The 23,092-nt window shown below is 38.4% G+C and overlaps 3 protein-coding genes across 3 annotated transcripts in view; all 3 read left to right on the top strand.

Annotated features, from left to right (window-relative positions):
- LOC144664227 (sperm receptor for egg jelly-like) overlaps positions 1-23,092 on the top strand; it is a 118,479-nt gene that overhangs the window by 52,284 nt on the left and 43,103 nt on the right. The gene's annotated exons all lie outside the window — the stretch shown is intronic.
- On the top strand, positions 987-10,758 carry LOC144663241 (death domain-containing ATP nucleosidase-like). The gene is made up of 6 exons (XM_078524153.1): positions 987-1,111; positions 3,411-3,480; positions 7,077-7,823; positions 9,525-9,710; positions 9,899-9,955; positions 10,643-10,758. Exons 3-6 carry the CDS (start codon positions 7,115-7,117, stop codon positions 10,756-10,758), a joined length of 1,068 nt encoding a protein of 355 aa, XP_078380279.1. The 5' UTR covers positions 987-1,111; positions 3,411-3,480; positions 7,077-7,114.
- LOC144663558 (NLR family CARD domain-containing protein 4-like) lies at positions 9,923-18,835 on the top strand. The gene is made up of 5 exons (XM_078524550.1): positions 9,923-9,955; positions 10,373-10,453; positions 10,924-11,004; positions 13,996-16,823; positions 17,789-18,835. Exons 4-5 carry the CDS (start codon positions 14,055-14,057, stop codon positions 17,885-17,887), a joined length of 2,868 nt encoding a protein of 955 aa, XP_078380676.1. The 5' UTR covers positions 9,923-9,955; positions 10,373-10,453; positions 10,924-11,004; positions 13,996-14,054; the 3' UTR covers positions 17,888-18,835.

Below are 23,092 nucleotides of genomic sequence, written 5' to 3'. Positions count from 1 at the left end.
AAAAGCAAAACACTCGAGCTCCCTTTTAGTTAGAATGGAACACTACAGTGTATAAACGCAAGAGACTTATTATATTCGACGAGTTCTAGTAGATTTAGAAGACAGAATTTTTTTTAAATTCTTTTAATAAACAGGACCACACAGGGCCGCTGTGAACGAGATACCGTTTGACCTTAAGCTTGCTTGCGTGTATCGTATGTTGTTTATCCCATGTCACGAAAATAAGGTAACCTTTGTCGAGGCAACAAAGGGAAAGGTAAAAATAAAATAAAGAAATGAAATGAAATATTACTATTGTTCAATTGAGCAAATCTACGTCTGTTCCCGTGCATTTAGAATGGAACACTACAGTGTATAAACGAAAGAGACTTATTATATTCGATGAGTTCTAGTAGATTTAGAAGACAGAAATTTTTAAATCCTTTTAATAAACAGGACCACAAGGAGCCGCTGTGAACGAGATACCGTTTGACCTTAAGCTTGCTCGCGTGTATCGTAAGTTGTTTATCCGATGTCAGGAAAATAAGGTATCCTTTGTTGAGGCAACAAAGGGAAATGTAAAAATAAAAAAATAAAATAAAATATTACTGTTGTTCAATTGAGCAAACTTACGTTTCTTCTCTGCTGTCTGTTCCAACACATTTATCGTGTGTAAATAAAAGCGCGATCGACTGATCAACATAGCCAAGTGGGATTATCTACAGGAATTAATGTCACGTGGGTGAGTGGGTAAGTCTTGGCTCATATGCTTTGCAATCCGCCATCTTGGGTGGCTGCGAGTAAGAGTGGTTTCCTGCTGCAACGGAAATTTGCTGTCTGTTGTGATTGTCGTACGTCAGGTATCAGAAAATTTTGTGCTCACTTTACATGATTCATGACTATTCAACAAACGCATTCGGCGCAAGGGTCCACATCAAATTATGAGCGCTGTTTCGGCTGGACCTCTTTCTGCATTGAAATGGCACTGAAAGAGTGCTGTAAGAGCACTGAAATATTTGTCAGATTTGTCAGACCTGAAATAGCAGAAATATCTGGTGACTTTAGTGACTTCCTCACTGTCGTGACTGCTAAATGATACTGTTCGAGAAAGCAAACAAAGGAGATTGAAAAGGTGAGCTATCTGAAAGTTTTGTTTTGCATGAACGTTTATTGATACCGTTGATGTGGTGTCTTTAACGCAATGCAGAGCAGCAGTGGGGCTACATTATATTCGTTTGAAAGCCAAAGAATATTCAGTTCATATGAGAAAGAAATTCTGGTGTGCGCTGTTGTTTTTGTTTTACATGGAAACCCTATATCTGCCAACATTAAAAAGAGTTATCCGCTCGTGGCAAATGGCTTATTACGCGAGGTTTAAGTTCACCCAAAATTAATGTGTCTGTATAGTTTCTATATTCCACTGTTGATTCGACTTGCAAATGATGTGGAAATTAATCGTGGGCCTTTCCAAGTTGTAGATCCGTCAAAAACTGTCACGGCTGATTATCATCAAGGTGATGTTTCACTGTTTGGACCAAATGCTGGTAAACAATGTGTTGCGATGTACTTAACTGCTGTTGTTTACAGTTTCAAAACTAATGCATCATGGTGTAGGGATATGCTTAATGAAATACTGCTTCAAGGCAATGTACTTTATTCTCATATTAGTAATTCAATAGGAAAAGACTTTTTTGTTGCTATCCGAAATTCCTTCGCCCTTGTCAATTAATGATGAATTCTTTCCCATTAATGTTAGTAGCAGTTTTGCTGGTGACTTGCACATGTCTGATGTTAGAGACTGTTATGTACCATTGAAAAAAGGCATTAAATATGTTAATAAAAGACTATGATGCCTTCTGTTAACAACTGAAATCGATACAGTTGCTATTGTTATTGACAACAAAGGTCATTATAGCATTTTTGATTCCCATTCACGAGATACCCATGGCAATCTTGCAGTAAATGGAACAGCCATAGTGTTGGAATTTAATAATATGGAGGAAATGGTTCAGCACCTTCAAAACTTTTACAGAGAAAAGAGTTTAGTCCCATTTGAAGTCCTGGGAATTAAAGTTAAAAAATTTATCAGGTGATCAGAGCTGTTGGCACACCAATTCTTTTAGTCTGTCATTTATGTCAATAGACAATGCTAAAAGGTGCAATGGATCACATTATGAAGTATCAGGTTTTCAACATGTGCATGTCAGATCAAAATGGAAATCATAAAAGAGCTTTAGAACAAGCAAGAGTTAATGAGAATGCTACCTCAGGACAAAGTCAGTATCACAATTTACTTGAATGGGAAACAGAAAGTGAGTCACTACAAAATGTAGGTCATGATATCAGGAAGAGAAAACAAACTAAATCAATGGAAAACAAAGAAGGCCCACTCAGGATGAGAGATAAAAAAAATGGTATACTGTATCAACAAGAAAACATCAAACTGAACCCAGATTGGAATGATTTGTTCACAGGGTGTAAAGAAAATGACATATGCATTGATAGTGCTTGCAGCCGTTCAAGCAGCATTAGGGAAATGAGTGTACCTTCAAATAAGTCAGTGAATACTACTGTACAATCTTTTTCAGAAAATGGTGGATTGTTTTCATTTAAACTTGATAATTTTTATAATTTTTATGCTGGGGCGCGATCAAGGATTCATGTGAAAATGTGGGAATTACTCCATTATCAAACCGAAGGAAACTGGGAACTAGAATCGCTCTTGTTGTTTACTTTTTCGTTCCGCCATCTGTGATTGTCATGTGTGAGTTGTCTTTCGCAGTTGAGGGCATCGGCAAAACGCGTTTAATTTCACCACACACTACAGGAATAAATGTTACGCTAACGGAGATCAAGTTAACAAGAAATCCCCGCAAAAACACGAAGGAAATACTTCTGGAAAGTTAGAAAAGCCTGATCCCAAGTATAAACGAAAGAGACAAATTTTATATTTGAGGAGTTCTACTGAATTCAGTCAACAGACATGATCGCACCTCTACTTTTATTAATACAATGGGCCTGTGTCGTTGGCAATTATGAAACAGCCCTTGACCTAGCTCGCTCGCGAGAACTGTATCGTATATCGTTATTCTGATGTCACACTATAAGGTAACGCAACATTGTTGAATAATCGTTCAACACAGAAGTTGTCAGCTTTTTTTATTAACGTTATTTTTTTGACAAATTTCCTGAAAATTTTTTAAGCTTCATTGGGAAACGTCATCGCCTCTGCATGCTTTGCGTGCCGTTTATTTTATTTGCCTTGACTGTGAAGAAGTTTTAATAGACTTAAATAGGTTAGAAAATCATCTTTTGTATGGTCATGGAGTAGAAACTGATAGTGAATGTTATGAGAAGAGTAACTGCAGTCCATTTTTTTCTCAAAATGATTGTGATAGTAATGAAGTGGTGTTTTTTTGTTCCTTGTGTAGTGCCTGGGAAAAAGAGCAAAACTTTTAAGTATGCACATGGCCACTGTTCATGATTTACCACCACTGAAAGGTGAGTCATCTTCTCATTTCAGTGAAGCAATAGGAAATGTAAGTACTTCTGCTGTGGTTAAACTGTTCAAATATAAAATTCTTGACCCAAAAAATGTTGTTTTTGTGGAAGTGTGTTAAAAAGGGTATGGCTCAGCAAACAAACAATGTCTTAAAGCATTAGTAGGTATACCAGTGACTCTAAATATGTCGAGATGCTCAGATAGTGGACAAGATTTGCATTTTTCTAGTAGAGATCTTTCTAAGGATTCTTGTCCTACTGAAGGGGAAACAGAATATTCTTGGAATGAGGTGGATGAATCAGAAATGTGTGCTGGTACTTTGGATACAATGTTAACATCCCTAGACTTTGTAGAAGATTGTAAACGTGAAAAAGTTTTGAAAATTGCACCAGGTGAAAGCAATCATCCAATAAGTGTGTTTAAAGACCAATATTGTGAAGAGCTAGCATATCCTGCTATATTCTGTGATCAAGCAAGAGCAGATAATAAGGATAGAAATGTGCCCGTGTATTATAGTGACATTTTACAAATCAGAGTAAAGGCGTTCTGATCGTAGAGTTGCTCAGTGTATTGAAATATTTTCTTTAAACTGAAAAAGCTACAAATGAAAATAATCTTAGGCAAGTGCCAGATTGCATTACGAAAGAACAAAACAAATGAAAAGAGACTGATAGCAGGGGAGTTAAAGAAGGAAGGTGCTTTAGACAAATTAGTTCATTTAGATGAAGACTATCGCTTTCTAAGAGCTCTCCGTGGTTCCCCGCCATACTTTGAGAAAGCTAAAAAAGATTTATCTGCCATGATAAGACAACTTGGAACTGCAACACTTTTCTGTAGCTTTTCTGCAGCTGAAGCAAGGTTCGAATCATCTGTTAAAGGCCCACGTTCGCCCAAGAGTCGTTGCGGTCGTTTGTTTTTGTTTTGAATTGCTCTTTTGTTCATACGCGTGATCTGATTGGCTGAACGCACTCAAGCGTCTCACGCGGGTTTTCTCTGCGACTAGCTCGACTCGCGCTCGAAGGAACCAAAGTTTATATGATGAAGCTAGAAGAAAATTTCGTCGAAGAAGATTTCCAAAAGGTATCTTTCCAGAGAAATTATTATAATTCTACCGTTGGAGAAGAATCAATCGAGAAAGAGATCGGTACTACGGCCGAGGCCGAGGTAAGCCGTGTGCGTAGACATCATAGTGGAACAGCTAATGGTCCTGGAATCAACAAGAAAGTAAATACATAAATAATCATCCTACACTGAGTACATGTATGAAGCATAACAACAAGAATAAAAAGGCAAAATTGTACCAAATAAAACGAAGAAAGCAAGAAAAGCCACGAGAAACCTGCACTGTACAACATACAAATTATATAATAATAAACTAACACATTCTTGGTACGATGCATTTCAACCATCCTCGGAGACCCAGGGGCAGTTAGTCGGGGCGACGGGCAGCTTATCGGGACGATGGGATTTTCGGGCGAAAGTTTACAAGAGCGTAGCAGCCCCTGGGAACTTTGTCTTACCGAACCAGTTCCAGAAGCGTTTGAACTCCTTCCTCCTGATTGGCCAGAAAATCAGCCAGGAGAACCGGCCAGGAGACTCTGATGTCTTCTTACACGAAGTAGTTTTCTCCTTCGATCGACGAAGTTGCTTGGCTCGTGCAACGGAGAGATAATTCTTGTGAACCGTTTCAGAAAAAAATTCAACGAAGCGTACGGCGCAAGGAAACAAATACCCATCGCAAAATTTTCACGGCAGCCTTTTTAAAGGTATGGTGAATTTTTCTAGCTAAAACACGATACACGACTTCCACCTTCAACTGCAACATTCGTTGCTTGTCGAGTATACAATGTTACATTTTTTTTTTCGATCGTTGAACGACTTCTGAAACTTACCATGATTTGGGAATCTTCGTTGCACGGGCAATGCAACTATGTCGATCGAACGTGGGAACGATCGACGAGTTGCACTGCTCACACTTTGCTTCCTTGCTTTCGCGTCGAACTGAATCACTCTCATATTTGGGGATGAAGTTTTCGGGGCTATAAATACAGTCAAAAACATACTAAAGAGAAAACGGGGTAATATCTAAAGAAAACGACGCGCCTGTGAATTGCAATTTCATCTTATAGTAGTTTGACTCCATTTAAAATCGTGTGAAAAACAGTGGTGGGGATTGCTTTTGTCGATTGCGAGAAAAAAGAATTTGATGAGCGTGCGTTCAGATGCTCTTGTTGCCATTTTTGTTAATTATTTGGCCTATGCCTACAAAAGTGATAATAAGTTAAAAACCGCTCGATGAATTTTTTAAAATTTGACAAGCTCGAGGTTTGTCATCAATTGATATAGCTTGCAAGTTTCAAGCTCATTGGAAACATTAAAGGCAGTAAACTTGGGCCTCCAATGTATAGCTCCAAACACACAACATGTAGAACTGTATCAACTTGCAGAAACTGAATGTGAACATGTATGCAACACAGAAGAAGTTAGAAACTATGATCTTGCTTGCTGAGGATTCCTTCGAATACTGAGAATTATGAACGTAATATCTCATTTGATGAATTGCCAGATGAAGAGCATGAAGAAGTTGTTCGTTCTCTTAATTTTGATCAAATGAAATTTTTCTATCATGTTTTACACCTTGTGAAGACAACTGATGAACCCTTTAATTTAATTGTTTCTTCTGGTGGTGCTGTAGTCGCAAAATCCCACTTGACTAAAGTGCTGTTTCAAGCAGTTTACAAAAACTTTTAAAAACACAAGAGCTGGTGAAGGTTTTCATCAAATTAAAGCTATTATTGTTGCTCCAACTGGTAAAGCTGCTTACAATATTCAAGGAAGTACAATCCATACTTCATTGTCAATGCCTGCAAACCAGTCATTGAAGGTTTATAAGAAGCTTGATGTTAGTCGTTTGAACTCCTTAAGATGTAAATTTGATAGTTTGAAGATAATTTTCATTGCTGAGGTATCAATGGTAGGACATTCTATGTTCGATATTCAGATTAATGAAAGACTGCAGGATATCATAGGTACAGCAAACAGCAAATGTAACTGTAAGTCGTTAATTTAAATACATTTTAAGTCTGCAGATGAGGCTAGTGGCCCATACGAATGGCGCTTTAATGGCTCTGATTTCCGTGACAAATAGCATTAACTACGAGTACTTCTACTCCCACTTGATGGACTATAATACCCACTCCTACAAAATCGTTGGTTTAACTGTGCAGTTGAATCCTGATTTCTCTAACCCTAACCCTAGCAATACTTGCATTCAATCCTAGACATAAGCGAAGGGCAATGGGTGGGGCTTGCACAACACACCTCCTTTAAGGAAGTTTACTTCCAGGGGCTTCTTACATTCATCGGTCACATCCTACATGGGTCATAAAGATCCTACTGTCCTCACTTTAACTGCATTCTGAGAATCCTTCATCTAAATGAACTAATTTGTCCATAGATAATTTTGGGGAATGCTTGATGGAAAAACAAAAATTAACATTAACGAAACCATAATTGTCACCATCACATTCCATTCTAAGATTTTGCTTGGATTTGTGCTACTGCAGAGTTAATTTTTTATATATTTTTTTAACAGTTGCTCTCTAAGAACATTATCAAAATCAGGTGATAAAAATGGCCAAAGCTGCAATGGACACTTCTGGTAGCAGTTCAAATGATGTTCCACCTGACCTAAGTGTTCATTTTCCATCCATAAAAGATATTCGAGCACCACTAAAGGATCCGGATGACACGAATCTGACTGTTGAATTCTTGCTAGTGACGGTCAAGAACTGTGAGTTTATAGCTTGTTATGTGCAGTTGAAAGATCCATTTAGATGCTGGTTTGATGGTGTTGGTTATGTTTACTTTGGAGACATGTGTGCAGGTCAAGATAAGAAAGTAAAAGTTGCTTTGATAAGGTGCTACAAAGGTTCCACTGGCCCTGGCAGTTCTCTGATTACTGTAAAAAATGCTGTCACTAAACTAAGGCCCAAGGGTGTCATTTCTGTAGGAAGCTGCAGTGGTCTGAACCCCGAGAAAACCAAGTTAGGAGATGTTGTTGTCTCCGCGAAGTTAACAGCATATGCATCCAAAATAGTTACCAGTACTGGAGAGCAATCAACTGGCATGAGAAGTTGTGTTAGCAGGCATTTTCTTGACCTTATCAAACACGCAGGCGATGGCTGGGAGGCACCTTTGAAAAACCCAGCAGCACGGGAAGTCAAAGTACATTGTGATGGTGAGTTTTTGAGTGGCCCTGAGCAGGTCAGTGCTGGATGGCGGCGTGAGGAACTGGCAAAGTTCTCTCCACCGGCATTTGCAATAGAAATGGAAGGTGAAGGTAGGTTGTTGTTTAACAGTGAGGTAATTGTTCGTGTCAAAAGGCTTTTTTAGTGGTCTCAATTTGATGTATTTTCAAGCAGGCCTATTCTATTGGCGGGGGGAGGGGGGCTTACACTGTAGTCTTATATGTGACCTTTCACATAAAAAACAAATCTTCTAGAGCATTGTGATTTGGTTGAAACCAGGTTTCAAAATTAAAGGGTTTTGACTTTTCAGACAGTTCCCAAAGATTTTCCAAAGGATTTAAAAGAGTTTCTAATGAACGTTTTAAGTGGTTGAAGGGTTTCTTGAGGGTTTATATGAAGTTGCTTACCTAATAATTTATTGGAAGGATTTTTGCGTCTAATAGTTAGGGGCTTATTGGTACTTTAGGGTGGGCTTACACTTGGAGAGACAGGGACGGTATCTGTGTGAGAAGCACATTGAAACTTTAGTGCAACGAAATCAAACTAGCGTGAAACAATACAGCAGTCCATCTGTAATAAAGATTTGTTGCTGAACATTATCCCCAGGTTGAGTTATGCTCAAGCAATTGTTTTCGCTTGAGTGTAGTTCTCCCTTCCTCCTTAGTTGGATGCATTACATTGACATTAGTCATGAGCACCTGCATACAGTGTTGCGTTTATTTTCTCTCAAGAAGGAACCGACTTCATGCAGTCATATCAGTGATTACCGTACCCAAATTCGCAAGTAGCCAATCAGAAGCGCGATCTACTGTCCTGATATCCTACGATATCCAGTCACTGACCTGATATGCCACCATATCACGGTCACTTTGAAGTAAAGTAGTGTTACTGTACGATGAAAAAAAAAGAGGTTTAACCAATAAAACAGAACTTCGTAATTTTAATTTAGCGGTGTTTAGCGGTCGTAAAAAGAGAAAAATTTTCCCGCGCAAACTAAACTTGAGCGCGCGCGCCAATTACGTGATGTTTGCCGACGAGTACTAAGACATTCAGACTGAAAAAGTGGAGTCGGAATTTCCAAATTTTTCGCTTAATTTTGATTTTGAAAATTAGAGAATGAAACTCTAAACAAACGAGTGGAAAAAATGGCAGAAGACTGCATTTGGTTAAAGTGTTGAAGACCAAGTCAACACAATTTGCAGTACGTACCTTGCAAGCATGGCTTCAACAGAACGATAAATATAACCGGATTTTTGGCTGAATTTGGGTACGGTAAATACCTAATCATACCTTTTTGGTACGCTTCGGCTGCATATCAGGCTCGTTTGGTCTCGCCATGGGTATTTTTGGCTCGACTGCGTCTCGCCAAAATACGAACCATGGCTCGACCAAACTCGCATGATATGCTACCGAAGCGTACCAAAAAGGTACGATTAGGTATAAGAAACAAACAGTTAAACGAATTGTAAAATATCGTCTGGGTTGTATTTCACGATATCCATCATTTGCATAATAATAAAGTTATTAAGTAATGAGACACTAGAAATCCTGACCACTGAAAAATGAATAAAGCGGCGCAGGTAAAATTCAAACCCAGGACCTTTAGGTAAAAGTGGACTGTTCTGCAATCTGACGTACAGAGCCTACATGTATGATGGAGGATAATTTCGACACCCATATTGTCATTAATTAATTAAAATTCAAATATTTATTTAGTTATTTATTCATATATTTATTTGTATTTACTACTGTTTCTCTCTCAAGTTAACACTCTTACATGTTTTCTTTTTCAGGTATTTTTACAGCTGCATTTGATGATCAGATTGAATGGCTAATCGTAAAAGGAATAGCAGATTATGCTGATGGTACTGAGTGCGTAAAAGAGAATTGGAGTCATTTTGCTAGTGTGATGGCCGCTTCTGTTGTTGCAAATATTTTGAGCGATCCCGTTGTTTTTCGAGGATGGCGCCATTATGGAGGTAATATAATTGGGATCATGCAAAATTGCTCTCAGTCCAACAATGAAAGACTTTTTTTGCGATTTCATGGCAGTTTCTTTTGTTTAAAATAATCCAGTTGTTTTTCAAGGTGTTCGTACTGAAGCCTGGTTGATGCAATTAAGGTTTCATTAAAGTTTATTCCTTTTAAACCTTTTTTTTACTTGCAGATGTGTCAGCAGATTTATCAGCAATTAGCTCAGCAATCAAGCGCAACAGAGTTCAAGGTATTTAATACCTCTTATCTAGGCCGAAAACTCTATTACTGAAAAAACCTACCGATTACTCTAAGGACTCAAAACTTCATAACAAATATCTTTACCCCCCCCCCCCCCCCCCCCTCCCTTACGTTGGCGTTCAGGCAGTGTGCATTAATTTCTGAAGATGAAGATAGAGCTCACCTTTACGATGAGACATTTTAGGTGCGTTTGGAATCCTTTATAGTTACCAGTTGTAATAAATATCTCTTCTTTGAAGATCATTTTGTTCTCTGTGATTAGGTTTTAATCCCTTATAATGTAAAATTTGTTCTTGTTATTCAATGTGTTTGGTATATGCATTTTTTTTAGGAGAAATCGTTTTACAAATGTAGTACTCCTCTGACATTGATAAATTTCTTTCTTTCTTGCGGGATATATTAAAAGACAATCAGAGTTCATCCAGGAAATTAAAGAGAGGGGCACCAAGTGCAAATACTCGTGATCTCAAGCGCATCAAACTTAAAGGTATTGTTAAGAAGGATTAAGGCTTTACTACTGATGATTGTATAATTTATGTGAGCTGATATCAAGGCAGCACCCATTTCCCTCACCCCCACCCTCTGCTATAAAAATAATCCAGCACATGACAACATCTTCTGTGCACCCCCAGGCATAGCGCGTCCAAAAATCAAAACTTGACTTCTGTTCTTTCAGGTTACAGTTTAATCGCAATAGACTGCAGTTACATGAGCCCCTGGAAAGTACACACCATATTTGAGGCTCCATTAGGGGGTTTGGACAATCCTGTTTCCCTTCATATTTTGGTTTAAATATCCCGTATCCTGTTAAATTTGGGGCTTTGTATCCCCAATTTTTTTTGTGTCAGATATCCCGTAATCTCTTGTTTAAACATCCCGTATCCCGTTAATTTTCCCCTCAGACTACTCTGACGTTAAAAAAATAATTCTTTTTTTTTCTGGTACATACATCATTAGGAAAGCAGAGTTCATCCAGCCAACCGAAGAGAGGGGTACGGTGTTCGAAGAAACGGGATGCCAAGCGCATCAAGGCTAAAGGTATTATTTTTTAGAAGAAAAGCTTCACATTTGCAGATTACATTTATTTAACAATTATCCTGCGAGATTCCGCGGAATACCGGTCGAGTCGACGAGGTTCTGTGTTGAGTGTTTTTAAATCAGATGATATTCCGCAAGGTTCAACAGGATAGTTGTTTTGTAATTCAACAAACTGTCACAAGTTGTATTGGTAACCTACGAACATATTTAGTAAATAAGCCCTTTCAGGCTGGTATATTTTCCCAAATTTGTAATTTTCGTGTTTCTATGAAAAAATAACGTTAATGAAATTATTTTCACCGTTTAACGGTTTTTCAGTACAGTTTTATTGATTTTAAATGCTTTGCAGTAATTTTGGGCGGTTTTCTGAAGTTTTGGAAAAATTTTGAAATCTAAGATGGCGGATCCAAGATGGCGGCTGTTTTGACATTATGATGTAATTTTCACGTGACGTGACGTCATCATCCCACGTGACATATATCAAAAGATAGATTTTCGGACATACTATATATCCTCTAAGTCTCATTGTGATTGCTTAAATATTCTGGAAGTTACCGAGGGGTGCGGTATCTCCCCCCCCCCCCCCCCCTTCCCCCACCGTCTGAAAAGATCTGAAAAAGGCCGGTCTTAATAGGGTTAAACAAGTGTCACCCAGCACATAGAAATTTCTTTTCCATTTATCACTGTATAGCCTGATGGCCGTTGTCCTATTTTGTACCACGTAATGCCTCTTGGCCAATGAGCGCGCACGAAATTAATCGGTGGGTAACAATAGAGGATGTCCGTTATGTACCAATGATTGATAACAATGTTTTTCTGACCATATACACCTGATTTGAGAAAAGATACCAGCAGAGATCTTAAAGGACCCTAGTAAGCCTCCGCCATTTTCGAAGCCACCGAAGTTATGAATACTGTATGACGAAGCGAAATTTTTCTGCATTGCTGTAAGCTGTATTACTGGAAGTCTGTTTAATTACCTTTAGACTGTCTTAAGCAGTTTCACAGTGATCTCTTTCGTTTTGACACGCTCCACGTAAAATATAATACCGAAACTTTCGGATGTAAACATAAACAAAGGCGTGGCTGACTAGAGTCCTTTAAGGAGGCTCGATGTAGTTTCTTTAGCCGATGGGTGGTTGTTTTGAAAATAAAATTATCTAGGAAGCCAATGCTCGATTTTTGCCAAAATACACCATAATGATCAAATATGACCAAATTTTAATTTTTTACCCATCACTTAGCCACAAGGGTTACCATAGCAACGATTGACGTTTTCTTTTGTTCTCAAACAAGCTTGATTTTCTCGAAATCTAGATTGACTCTTGGTGTTTATTTTTTGATATGTTTAAGTTTAGTAGATTGACTAACTGTTGACGAGATTTTAGAAAAATCTGTAAGAGCGTTTTCAAGTAAATGAAGAATGACATTTTCAGAAAAACCCTGTTTTAATATAAAATAGGCGCTTTTAAATTGTTTTGTATTATTTGAGCGCAGTTACTCTTACTGAAATATAAATACTTACACCATCTAAAACCATTAACTGAAGGCGAAAGAGTTTTTGCTTTAATTTGTTAAAATATATCGACTGCCAATTGTAGGAAATTATAAGAAATAACAAAAACTTCATTCTTGATTTACTCAAAAACGCTCTTACAGATTTTCCTAAAATTTTTTGTACAGGTAGTCAATCTACTATACTTGAACATATCAAAAAATGAATACCAAGAGTCAATCTAGATTTCGAGAAAATCAAGCTTGTTTGAGAACAAAAGAAAACGTCAATGGTTGCTATGGTAACCTTTGTGATTAAGTGACGGGTAAAAAATTAAAATTTGGTCATATTTGATCATTATGGTGTATTTTGGTAAAAATCGAACAATGGCTTCCCAGATAATTTTAGTTTTCAAAACAAGCACCCTTCGGTTAAAAAACTACATCGAGCCTCCTTAAGACTCAAAGTTAAACACTACCCACATTCCCCTATCTATCCCTCGTGTCTCTCATGTACAGTCATCGCAGTCACATTTTTACAGTGCGATAGCTTGATGTGACTTATGGCTTCCTTTCCCATCTGCCTACACCTACAAATGACTTTTTTTCACAGCTGAAACTGTTATAATTTCAGTTGTTGCCTTCTGGTTTATATTCCGCGTCCTTCCCGCTTAATCTAGCGAAATATTATCTGATTTTAGCTAGCTTGGTCAACGGCTTCGTCGACAATGTATCAGGCAATATTCCGTGCAATTTCGCAGAATTATTGTTGTGGTAAGCAATCCCTTATTGGTCGTGCGTCACCTCCCAGTTCTCCCGTGCCCGAGTTTAAATTTGTAGGATTTCGCGCGTTTATTGTAAGTCTAAGACACTTGGTTGATTGATGATCTACGCCGAAGTTCCGCTGATCTATGCTTGTTCTCTATGCATCCAAACCGTCAGGTATATGTCATTTCTTTATCGTTTGTTTTCTCGTTTTACTTTTGTTGTACGCCGTTGTTTTCTAGTTAACCTTTTTGTATTTACTTTTATTTTGTCCTAGAAACCACCGATAATTATTTCATTTGTTGTAAGATGAATAAAACTATTCATCGTCGTTTGGTTATTGCTGGTGCGTTCGCTTCAATTGTAAAAAAAAAAAAAAACCTGTTCTACAGTATAATAAAAGAGTTACAAAATATTAGTATCTGCTGCTGTTGGAAAAACAAAACAAGTGATCACAGTTGTTCTATTTGGGAAGAGAGAAAAAATAATGAATTCGCTTCTTTTTAAACAAAAAAATTCTGAAATTGCTGCCAGAATTTTAAAATTAAGAATATCTAAAATGTTTGACACGGGCTTTTGAAACGGACGTTAAGTGACATTTACAATTCCCATTATTAATTTTCTGTCCTCTCGCACGCTTAGCGTATTTGCATAATTTTCTGTGTTTTAACGTTTTCAAAAGCCTGTATCAGGTATTTGTCATACGTTTTGCTTTTTGTTTCTTGACAATAGATTGTGCGGCCATATTTTTGAAATGGTGTCAACAACAGCTGCATGAGTTTTACAACACCATGAGTCAAGTGAAAATCACACCTTGGGATCCAGACAACACTGTGCAAATTGATGACATTTACATACAGTTATCAATGCTGAGAGATGACAGAAAACCTGACGGAACAATGAAAAAAAAGCTTAACGACTACAGCGAAATATTTGAAGGCCACGGGCGTCATCTAAACCCTAAAAGAATTCTCGTGTATGGAAGACCGGGAATAGGAAAATCAACTTTCACTCAAAAAATTGCTGCGGATTGGACAAGAGGCGAGAAAGATATCTTAAAGAAGTTTGATGTTTTACTTTTAATTAAGTTGCGAGACATCTGCGACATTGAAGATTTCTGTGCCATGCTAAAAACAGCTGAGCTGTTGTCTGCTGATGAACCAATGGCAGTCGCTCACTTATATGAATACGTCTGCCAGAACCAGGAGAAAGTCCTGCTCGTTTTGGATGGCTATGATGAGTACAGCGCTGGAAAATCATCACCAGTTTATCAGATTTGGAAAGGCAGTAAACTGAGACGTTGTTGTGTTGTTGTGACCACACGGCCAGTGAAAGAGGATGAGCTGAGAGGGCCAAGTCATGTTCAGTTCGAAATCAATGGGTTTGATAGTGAGGAGCAAGTTAAACAGTTTGCGAGCAAAATACTCAGTGATCAAAAAGAAGTTGGACAGCTGGTTATATACCTGTCGCGACACAACCTCTGGAGCATGGCGGAGATACCACTTCTTCTGTTAATGCTGTGTCTAGTCTGGAAAGAGAAAGATCGTAAAGGACTACCCACATCTCAGGCAGACCTTTACACAAAATTTATGCAGACCCTCTTGAATCACCTGGCTGCAAAAGATTCAGACGAGGCATTTAAAAGCATAGATGAATACAAAGAGGAACTCTCAAAATTAGGAGAACTGGCATTTTATGCTCTTTTGGAAGACTGTCTTCATTTCAACTTCAGCAAACTGCCCGGTGGCGATGTCTTTAAGAAGTTTATTGATGTTGGTTTTTTTCAGGTTTTGAAAATATCAAGTTTAAATCCTGGAAAAATCGTATATTTTCTCCATAAATCTGTTCAGGAGTTCCTTGCAGCCTGGTTCATCGTTCAAGAACTGGTGATTAAGAAGAATGAAACTGACATCTGCCTGTCAAAAGTTGACTCTTTAGAAAAGGTACAGAAGATGGTCGAAGTTCTGAATTTCGTCTGTGAGTTGTCTTCAGATGCTGCCCGTGCTGTTTTCAGTCATTTGCGGATCATAGCAGAGAAAGAAGGTCTCACAGCGTATAAGTTCACTAAAACGCCTTCCATTAACGATCTGTCAGAAGGTCAAAGAAAGTTTATTTCTCTTAGTTTAAAATGTTTGTTTTGTTGTCCAGCCTCGGACAGACATGCTGTGTTTCCTTTGTTTCTCGAATGTGTTAAGTATGTCGTAATACTAGATAGGGAAGAGGTGTCTATTGCTGCCAGAGAACGCTTACTGAAATGTATTAGCAGTTTACCAAACTATGTATTTTTCAACGACAGTACAGCAGACGATGATGACATTTTCTCTATCATGCGTGACTTGAACACTGCCGTCATGCCGTGTTCGGGTGAGATCGGGACTGTAGAAAATTATGTGTCAGAAGGTGTTTTTTTTCTAAAGAAAGAAGGTCAGCAAATGTTCTTCTATCTCACTCGCATTCGTAAGGATTACAATCACGCTCTGCCTACTGAACTGCTTACTAAACTTGTTTCACCACCGGTGTCTTCTCCCCAAAACACTGTTGATGATCTATCAAAGAATCAAGACAACAGCAGAGCTTTGAGTTCGACTGGCAACGTGCCGGAGCAGAGACTGCAACATTGTATGTCATTTGTCAGCGAGATTGAAGTTATACAGCCAACAAGTGAAGAGCTCATGGTTGTGGATAAAGTGTTACCTTTTGTTTTGAGTCCTCGAAACGTTGATATCAAGAGTTTCAATGGCGATACCTATGACGCTCAGTTGACAGAGAGTATGATTTCCTGTATCTCCTTGACTGACAATCTCCACAGCTTTACTCTTGCAGGAATCAATTTGACAGCAAAGTGTGCTACTGACATTGCTAGGTCACTGCACCGGGCTCCTAATTTACATAAGCTCAACTTGTCATTGAACTCGTTGTACAGTAGTGTGAGTGATTTGGCTGATAACCTTCACCACGTGCCACAGTTAACTGAATTAAAGCTGGTTGATGTGCATATGGGAGATAAAGAGTGTGAGATACTTGCCGCTTCACTAAAAGATGTAAAGAAGTTACAAGTACTGGATTTATCAGACAACCCACTGGGACACGGGATCATTGAACTGGCTAACCACCTGAGCAGTGTGTCTGCCCTGAATGAGCTGAAGCTGAATAATACACAGATACGTCAAGAGGAAGCCACAGCTCTACCTCATTGTTTAAAAAGTCTTCCAAAGTTGACGAAACTTGAATTATCATACATCCCACTGGGTCATGGGATCACTGACCTGGCTAAACACCTGCACTGTGTGTGTCATTTGACCGAGCTGAAGTTGAGTGGAACACAGATGGGTGAAGAGGAAGTATCAGCACTTGCCCGTGCACTGAAGTATGTACCAGAGCTGGAGCGGCTTGACCTAATGTCCAATCCACTTAGCCGAGGAGTCAGTGATCTGACCCTGCATCTAAGCAGTATTCCTAAGCTGAGGCATCTGTACCTGTATGGTGTTAAGATGACAAAGAAAGAAGCCAAGGAGTTGTATGAAGCAGTACTACGTGGAACCTTGTACACAGATTACCATGTAAGTGTTCTATTTTTGTTAACACTTATATCTATTCTTTGTAGCTGTGAATACTTGGCGCTGTTTTCACTAAGCTGCATAGAAACAATTTCTGCGAGTAGTCTGGGAAATGTACCGAGTTAGGAGCAGCCTTTACTGTTTGAAAGATTATATTATTTCTGAATGAAATCTCTTCATTTCTTTCACAGCAAACTATTCCTCCATACGCAATTATCTCAGTCTGCTACTACCTACTGCCGCTGCCGCTGCCGCAGCCCCTACTTCTGCCCCTGCCCCTGCCCCCGCCCCCGCCCCCGCCCCCGCCCCCGCCCCCGCCCCCGCCCCCGCCCCTGACCCTGCCCCTGACCCTGCCCCTGCCTCTGCCCCTGCCTGCTACTATCTCTTATAACGCAGAAATACACATTGACTCTAATTTCTTTTATTTTGGCTAACTTGGATCGAACCCAAAACATTAAGAACAAATCGTATGGAAAGGTTATTTTATTATATGTCAGCGCTGTTGATGTTTTCTATTTTCCGATTGTTAAATACAAGAAAACCAACAAAATGCAAATACAAACCCAACAAAATGATCTGTTCTTTTTTTAACGAAATCAATGTTTACTTTAAATTATTTCTTTTATTTTCTCTTGCCATATCGGCAAGGGAACTTATTTGTGAATGTTTATCCATTTGTTTCTTGTTATCTCTAATATCAGCAACAAACATAAAGCAGATGAAAAACGGCTTTCGTTTAATTTGTAGGTAGGTAGGTTGGCAGTTTGGTAGGTAAGTAACTTAACTGATTTAACCAGGGTTGCCTATTAAGCAACAAGGCTGGTATCCATAGTGGCCCTGAGACATTAAAAGTACAATATAAAAATGTTAAAACTTGGTGTGTGCTGGGTTCAGTTATTAAAGCGTTTAATGAATTGTTCATACAGTCAGATTGTTATGTTTTTTGTCGCTTTTCTTCTGTCTGATAGACCAGCTATCCTAAGAGTGATGACTATCGACTGCGCACACAGTTTGAATTACGAGAGAATGAGCCGATCATGTGGGACGAGCCGCATACTGTTGAGTGAGAGGTCAAATCCCAAGCAGAGTTAGATTCTTTGTTACAAAAACCTGAGGAGATGCGACCCTGGATGTATCATGATGGTTGGTGTTTTGCTTTGACTTTTACTGTTGTTCTCTTATAACGTGTAGCAACAGTCAACCCACAACCCTTCAAATCGCACACATTCGCTATTTGAGCCGCAGAGACGAAAAAAAAAACAAATGAGGTAGATTTACCTTAATTTTAAACGTAAATGTAGACATTACTCGCAAAATTTTTACGACAATAAGACCCTTCCAAAATTCTCATACATTTCTTTTTCTTCGAACTTACAAACAGTCACAGAGCTCAGGAGCGAGCACGTGATTACTTTGGACAGTCAATGAATAACCATCCTTAGATGTCCGATGTCTTATGTTTATCAAAACACTTAAGTCTAAATCACTAATACGGACTGAATAGCTGGAACCTCACAAATATCATTTAAATATTTAGGATTGATGCTCGTGTGTTTTAATTGTGGATGACCATTGATGATGATTTCTCTAGTATAAGTGCACTGCAGGCAGATGTATCGTGTTAAAATTCATTTAAACTAGTTAATGCTCAGCACTGATGAGCTTGTATCTTCTCCTTACATTTTTAAAACAAATTCAATTAGGCAGGTTATGAAAATGAACAAGCTTATCAACTCAGGAAAGACGTGTTGACTAATAACCAAATTCTCCCAAGGAAAATTATATAAAATGTAACAAAACAGTAAGGAGATTTTACAAGCTGGTCACGGACTAAAATGGTTGTAGTTTTACATACAGTCTGCAGGCGTGACCCTCACCGCCCAGCAGCAGCTGGTTTGGTTTCTGTTTGGAATTTTGAATTGAAATAAGACACAAGCATCCAAAAAGAACTTGAAGAAACACTAAATTTGCGTCCTTATTAACGATTAAGTAGCATTCTCTAATTTTGTTTTTCTGGTCGGGAAAAAAATTTCAGGTGAATATAATTAACAGGATTAACCTTGAAGTCCAAACTTGTTATTGTACGAGTTTAATTTGGTTCTGTGAATCATCTGAGAAGAATTTAAAGCATTTAGTTGCACAAAAATATTCAATTTATATTTTACCGAGGGTTGTACGAAGAACATGACCTCAGGTAATTTGTAGTCGTGTTTAGCTAGAGACATTGTTTATTTTAGTCTTTGTACTGTATTTTGCATGAATATACGGTAAATAAATTGTAATGTTCAGAGTTGATAAATATGGATAAATGTACAGTGACATTTTGTGCATGTGTTCCAGTAACTGTTATTTATTAACACATACACGAGATTCCAGTATGCTGCTGAGTAAAGGCAGCTCCTTGAAAGTTTTTTTTGTTTCAGAAAAATAAAAACAGTTTTATTCGACAAAATAGTTTAAATAGTTTAATAGTTTATTTTAATTTCTTTTCAATTTCTTTCACTGTGCTCGCCATTTAACACCTGTTCTTGAGTCCTGACAACCTTTTCAAAACAAGAAAGGGGCACTGTAAGTTAACCTGGCATTTTGAACTATTTAACAATTAGATTACGAGCTCGAGATTTCTATCGTGTGATAGTTGATGAGGGCGAAGCCCGAATCAACTATCACACATAGAAATCGAGAGCGAATAATCTAATTGTTTTAGTATAAATCTACTAGACGTTCAAAACTTAACAACAAGACAGGCTCTCGTTTTTATTGAATAATGATATAAATAAGTCACACAACACGCGGATAATTGACAACTGCGCCACATTACATTGGCTTCTGTGTGCGCGTTTGCATTTCATTCACGATTTATTCAAACCGTTATATGCCCGAAACTGAAGGAAAAGCCAAGTTTTTTATTGTAAAAGGACGATTGAAAGATGTACTGACGTATAAGTGCCCTTGGAAGTCAAGTTTTTTAAAATTCGAAAACGTAAAAGATTAAAAAAAGTTAAGCGAGTTGTTCGCACGGAAGAAACCACATTGCACTGTTTAGCTTCTGTGTGCGCCTTTGCATTTCATTCACGATTTATTTAAAACGTCGTTTGCTCGAAATTGAACTAAAAGCCGGATTTTCATTGTAAAATGACAATTTAAAGATAGACTAACTTACAAAGCCCCTTTGGAAGTCAAGTTGTTTTAAATGTAGGAAACGTGAACGATAAGAAATTTATGAAAAGTTGAACGAGTCGCCCGCAACCTTGAATTCGCTTTCAATTTTGTTGTTTTATTTAAGTCTTATTGATGCATAAAAAAACTTGCAGGTCGAATCTGGTTAGCCTTTCTTTTACTGCTCCTCGATGGGACGATGAAACTGTGTTAGTTTGCAAAGACATTTTAAACTTTATTTCCACAAAATGTCTCGGTGAAACGCATCTCTGAATGTTATAAAATTATAGATTCGCCCGCTTTTAAAAAGCGTAAGTGAATATTAATTGCTTATCTTACCGTGTAAAATCTTCATTACATATTTTGGTATAGTCTTTATCTTCTCCAACATCGCCTGGAATAGTAAATAATCCAAGTCCTTCTTTACGGTCAATTTAAAAGCGAAAAAGCGGCGACCATTCTGTTGACAACCGTACGCTGTTTCGCTACTCACCTTCTACAACAGAATAGATAGTGAGTAGCGTAGCCAATCAGAGAACAGCATTCGTGATAGAACGCTAGTAGATTTATACTAAAACAGGATATCGGGACATAATTCTAACAGTAAGGGTTAACGCTGGGAAGTCAAAGAATCATGGTTTACTGCTCCAGATCAAAAGCACAGGACATTGTGATAAACAGACTAGACATGTCTCCCAGCCCTTAATGCTATCCCAAACTATTTTTATGTTAATGTCTAGGTTTAGGAGACTCTGTTCACCCTAATATTTGTAACAAGGTGACTTGGCTTGTGACGTCTGAAGTGTAACCGGTGTTATGCAGTAGCCAGAAAAACATTGGAAACTGTACCTCTTGTTTTACTTTTTTACACTCTATTTATAAAAGACAGACCATTTCAACGCATCACTGAATCAGGAAATTCAAAATTTCAAGGCCACTTTCACCCTATATTCTTTGAATAACCTTTGCTGTTTGATGTGTGCCCTCATAGGACCAATATTCTTCACATGACCAGAATTCATGTATCACACACTATAAAATCCAGAAGCTCAAGTGGGCCGAATGCTTGAGCCAGTGCTCACATCGGACAAATACACATTGGATTCTGGATGACAATGCATGGGTCTTTAACCTCTTTTGTTACAACTGTGGATTAATTGGTGGGTCGGTTGTTTTAATCAATGTTACAAAAACTGTTTGGTCACTTGAACAACACCAGGAAACTAACAAGTTTTAGAGCAAGCAGGAAAAAGCGTTTTGTCCAAGTGTTATCCTTGTAGCATTTTTTTAACCAATTTATTGCAAAAGTTATTTCGAAAAAGTTACAGTATTTGCTATGCAGCCGCCAAGTAAGGTGTCTTTCTTTGGACCACTGATATGGTAGTCAATACATGCATCAATATCATTCATTTGTTATTCAAAGCTCTTAAGGGACTGGTCAATAAGAAGAGACGGGTGGGGGTGGTCCGGAGCAGAAAGGGGTGGGTAACCAGTCTTTGAGCCCTCCAAAAGGGGTGGGTTATGATTGTTTTGATCTTCACGTAGGGGGTGGGCGCTCTTATTTATTCACTAGCTTTCAAACTGTTGTAGTTGTAAGAAAATTATTCTCAGTTGTATTCATCAGTACAAATTGATAAATTACGCGATGTGAGCAGTCTTAAATGAATTTCTAGCGACTTCAGAAGGCCTAAATATAAGTTCCCAGGGGGGGGGGGGGCGCCCCTGACCCCCCTTAGGTGGCTTGTAATCATAACATACCTGTACTGTCCGTGGTTGGATGGCCACACAATATCACTCGATTCACTTAGAACTCAACATGTTTAATAACACTCGCCATGCTACTCAAAGATGGCTGCCAACAAGAACAACCATAATGCTTTGCGGTTTACACCATACGCATACATGAAGTACTAATACGGGAACACTACATCCCTTCCTTTCCGCTATAACAGTATAAACGTTCTCAACACTATTACGGTTTAAATATACTACTGCTTAATCAAACTCAGAGACTCAAAGGTCAGTGCAGAATGCAATATGGACAATCAATTGACAGCATGATAATAATTTTCCAGGGTAATTTCGCCTGAGAATAAGTCAAATGAGTTCACCTTTCAGTCTGAAACGCAGTTTCATGTGTTTTGCTCGGCGTAAGATGTTAAAAGACAAAACGTGACAACTAAATCACGGGGGCGACAAGTTGACACCAAAGCACAATTTCTTAGTCAAAGAAGTTTTCAATCATTTGAACCGTTGGCTTTTATGTCAACTTCGCTAACTTGATTTAAATTTGTTTTTCTCTTAGACTGCATTAAATTATAAACGCCACGGTTTCTACAACAATCCTACCGCATTGTCCCCTTCAGCATTTAGAAAATGACCTAAACAATAGGCCATTTTACAGTTGTCTGCTTAGTGACCTGGCCTTTGAATGGAAGTGAGGCTGGAGGTGACCTTGTTTTGATACAGACCTCACTGCTTTTGTTTTGTAAATCATGTTGTTTTTTTGCTAATTAGTTATCATTTACATGATAAAGCAGGGAGGTTTGTATCAATGCAAGGTCACCCTCAGCCTCACTACCATTCAAAGGCCAGGTCACTTGGCAGGCAACTGTAAAATGGTCTATTACCAATTTTCAGAACAGGCTCTTTCCCCCCCGAAACTGTCGCTAAAGCATGCCGTGCGCAAGGCCATGCTCTCGCCACGGTCTGGTGAACATGTCACACGCTCACTCAGGCATGAAGCCGAGAGTCACGTAGTGTGTAGATTTCTTTCAAGAAGTGTCGGAACCGTCACGAAAGCGTGTTCAAACACAAAGAATTTTTCGCTTCCACACGAAATCCCTCTCAGGAAGAGGTTTCACAAAATAATACGGAGAACAAATCAAAAGAGAGGAAGTGACGGATGTAACATGAAACTTTTGTTTTTCCCTTAGATCGCTGTAATGCCTTTAAAGTCTAATTAAATTAACGCCAGGGATTCTACAAATTCTACCGCATTGAAAAGCACACCATGTTAGGCTTTAATACAAAATTTCTAAACATGTCCCTGTTATTTTAATTTTCGTTAGTTTGAATTTTAGTTTTGATATTGAAACAGCAAACGAGATACT

This window comes from Oculina patagonica, chromosome 8 (genome assembly GCF_052425735.1).
Source record: "Oculina patagonica isolate OP01 chromosome 8, crgOcupat, whole genome shotgun sequence".
NCBI classification, from domain to species: domain Eukaryota; kingdom Metazoa; phylum Cnidaria; class Anthozoa; order Scleractinia; family Oculinidae; genus Oculina; species Oculina patagonica.
This window is presented reverse-complemented; position numbering and strand designations above follow the sequence as displayed.

Coding starts and splice junctions, on each gene's coding strand:
- LOC144663241 (XM_078524153.1), top strand. CDS start 7,115: ATGGCCAAAGCTGCAATGGACACTTCTGGTAGCAGTTCAAATGATGTT. Junction 7,824..9,524: donor AATAGAAATGGAAGGTGAAG/GTAGGTTGTTGT, acceptor TTTCTTTTTCAG/GTATTTTTACAGCTGCATTT. Junction 9,956..10,642: donor CAAGCGCAACAGAGTTCAAG/GTATTTAATACC, acceptor CTGTTCTTTCAG/GTTACAGTTTAATCGCAATA.
- LOC144663558 (XM_078524550.1), top strand. CDS start 14,055: ATGAGTCAAGTGAAAATCACACCTTGGGATCCAGACAACACTGTGCAA. Junction 16,824..17,788: donor CCTTGTACACAGATTACCAT/GTAAGTGTTCTA, acceptor TCTGTCTGATAG/ACCAGCTATCCTAAGAGTGA.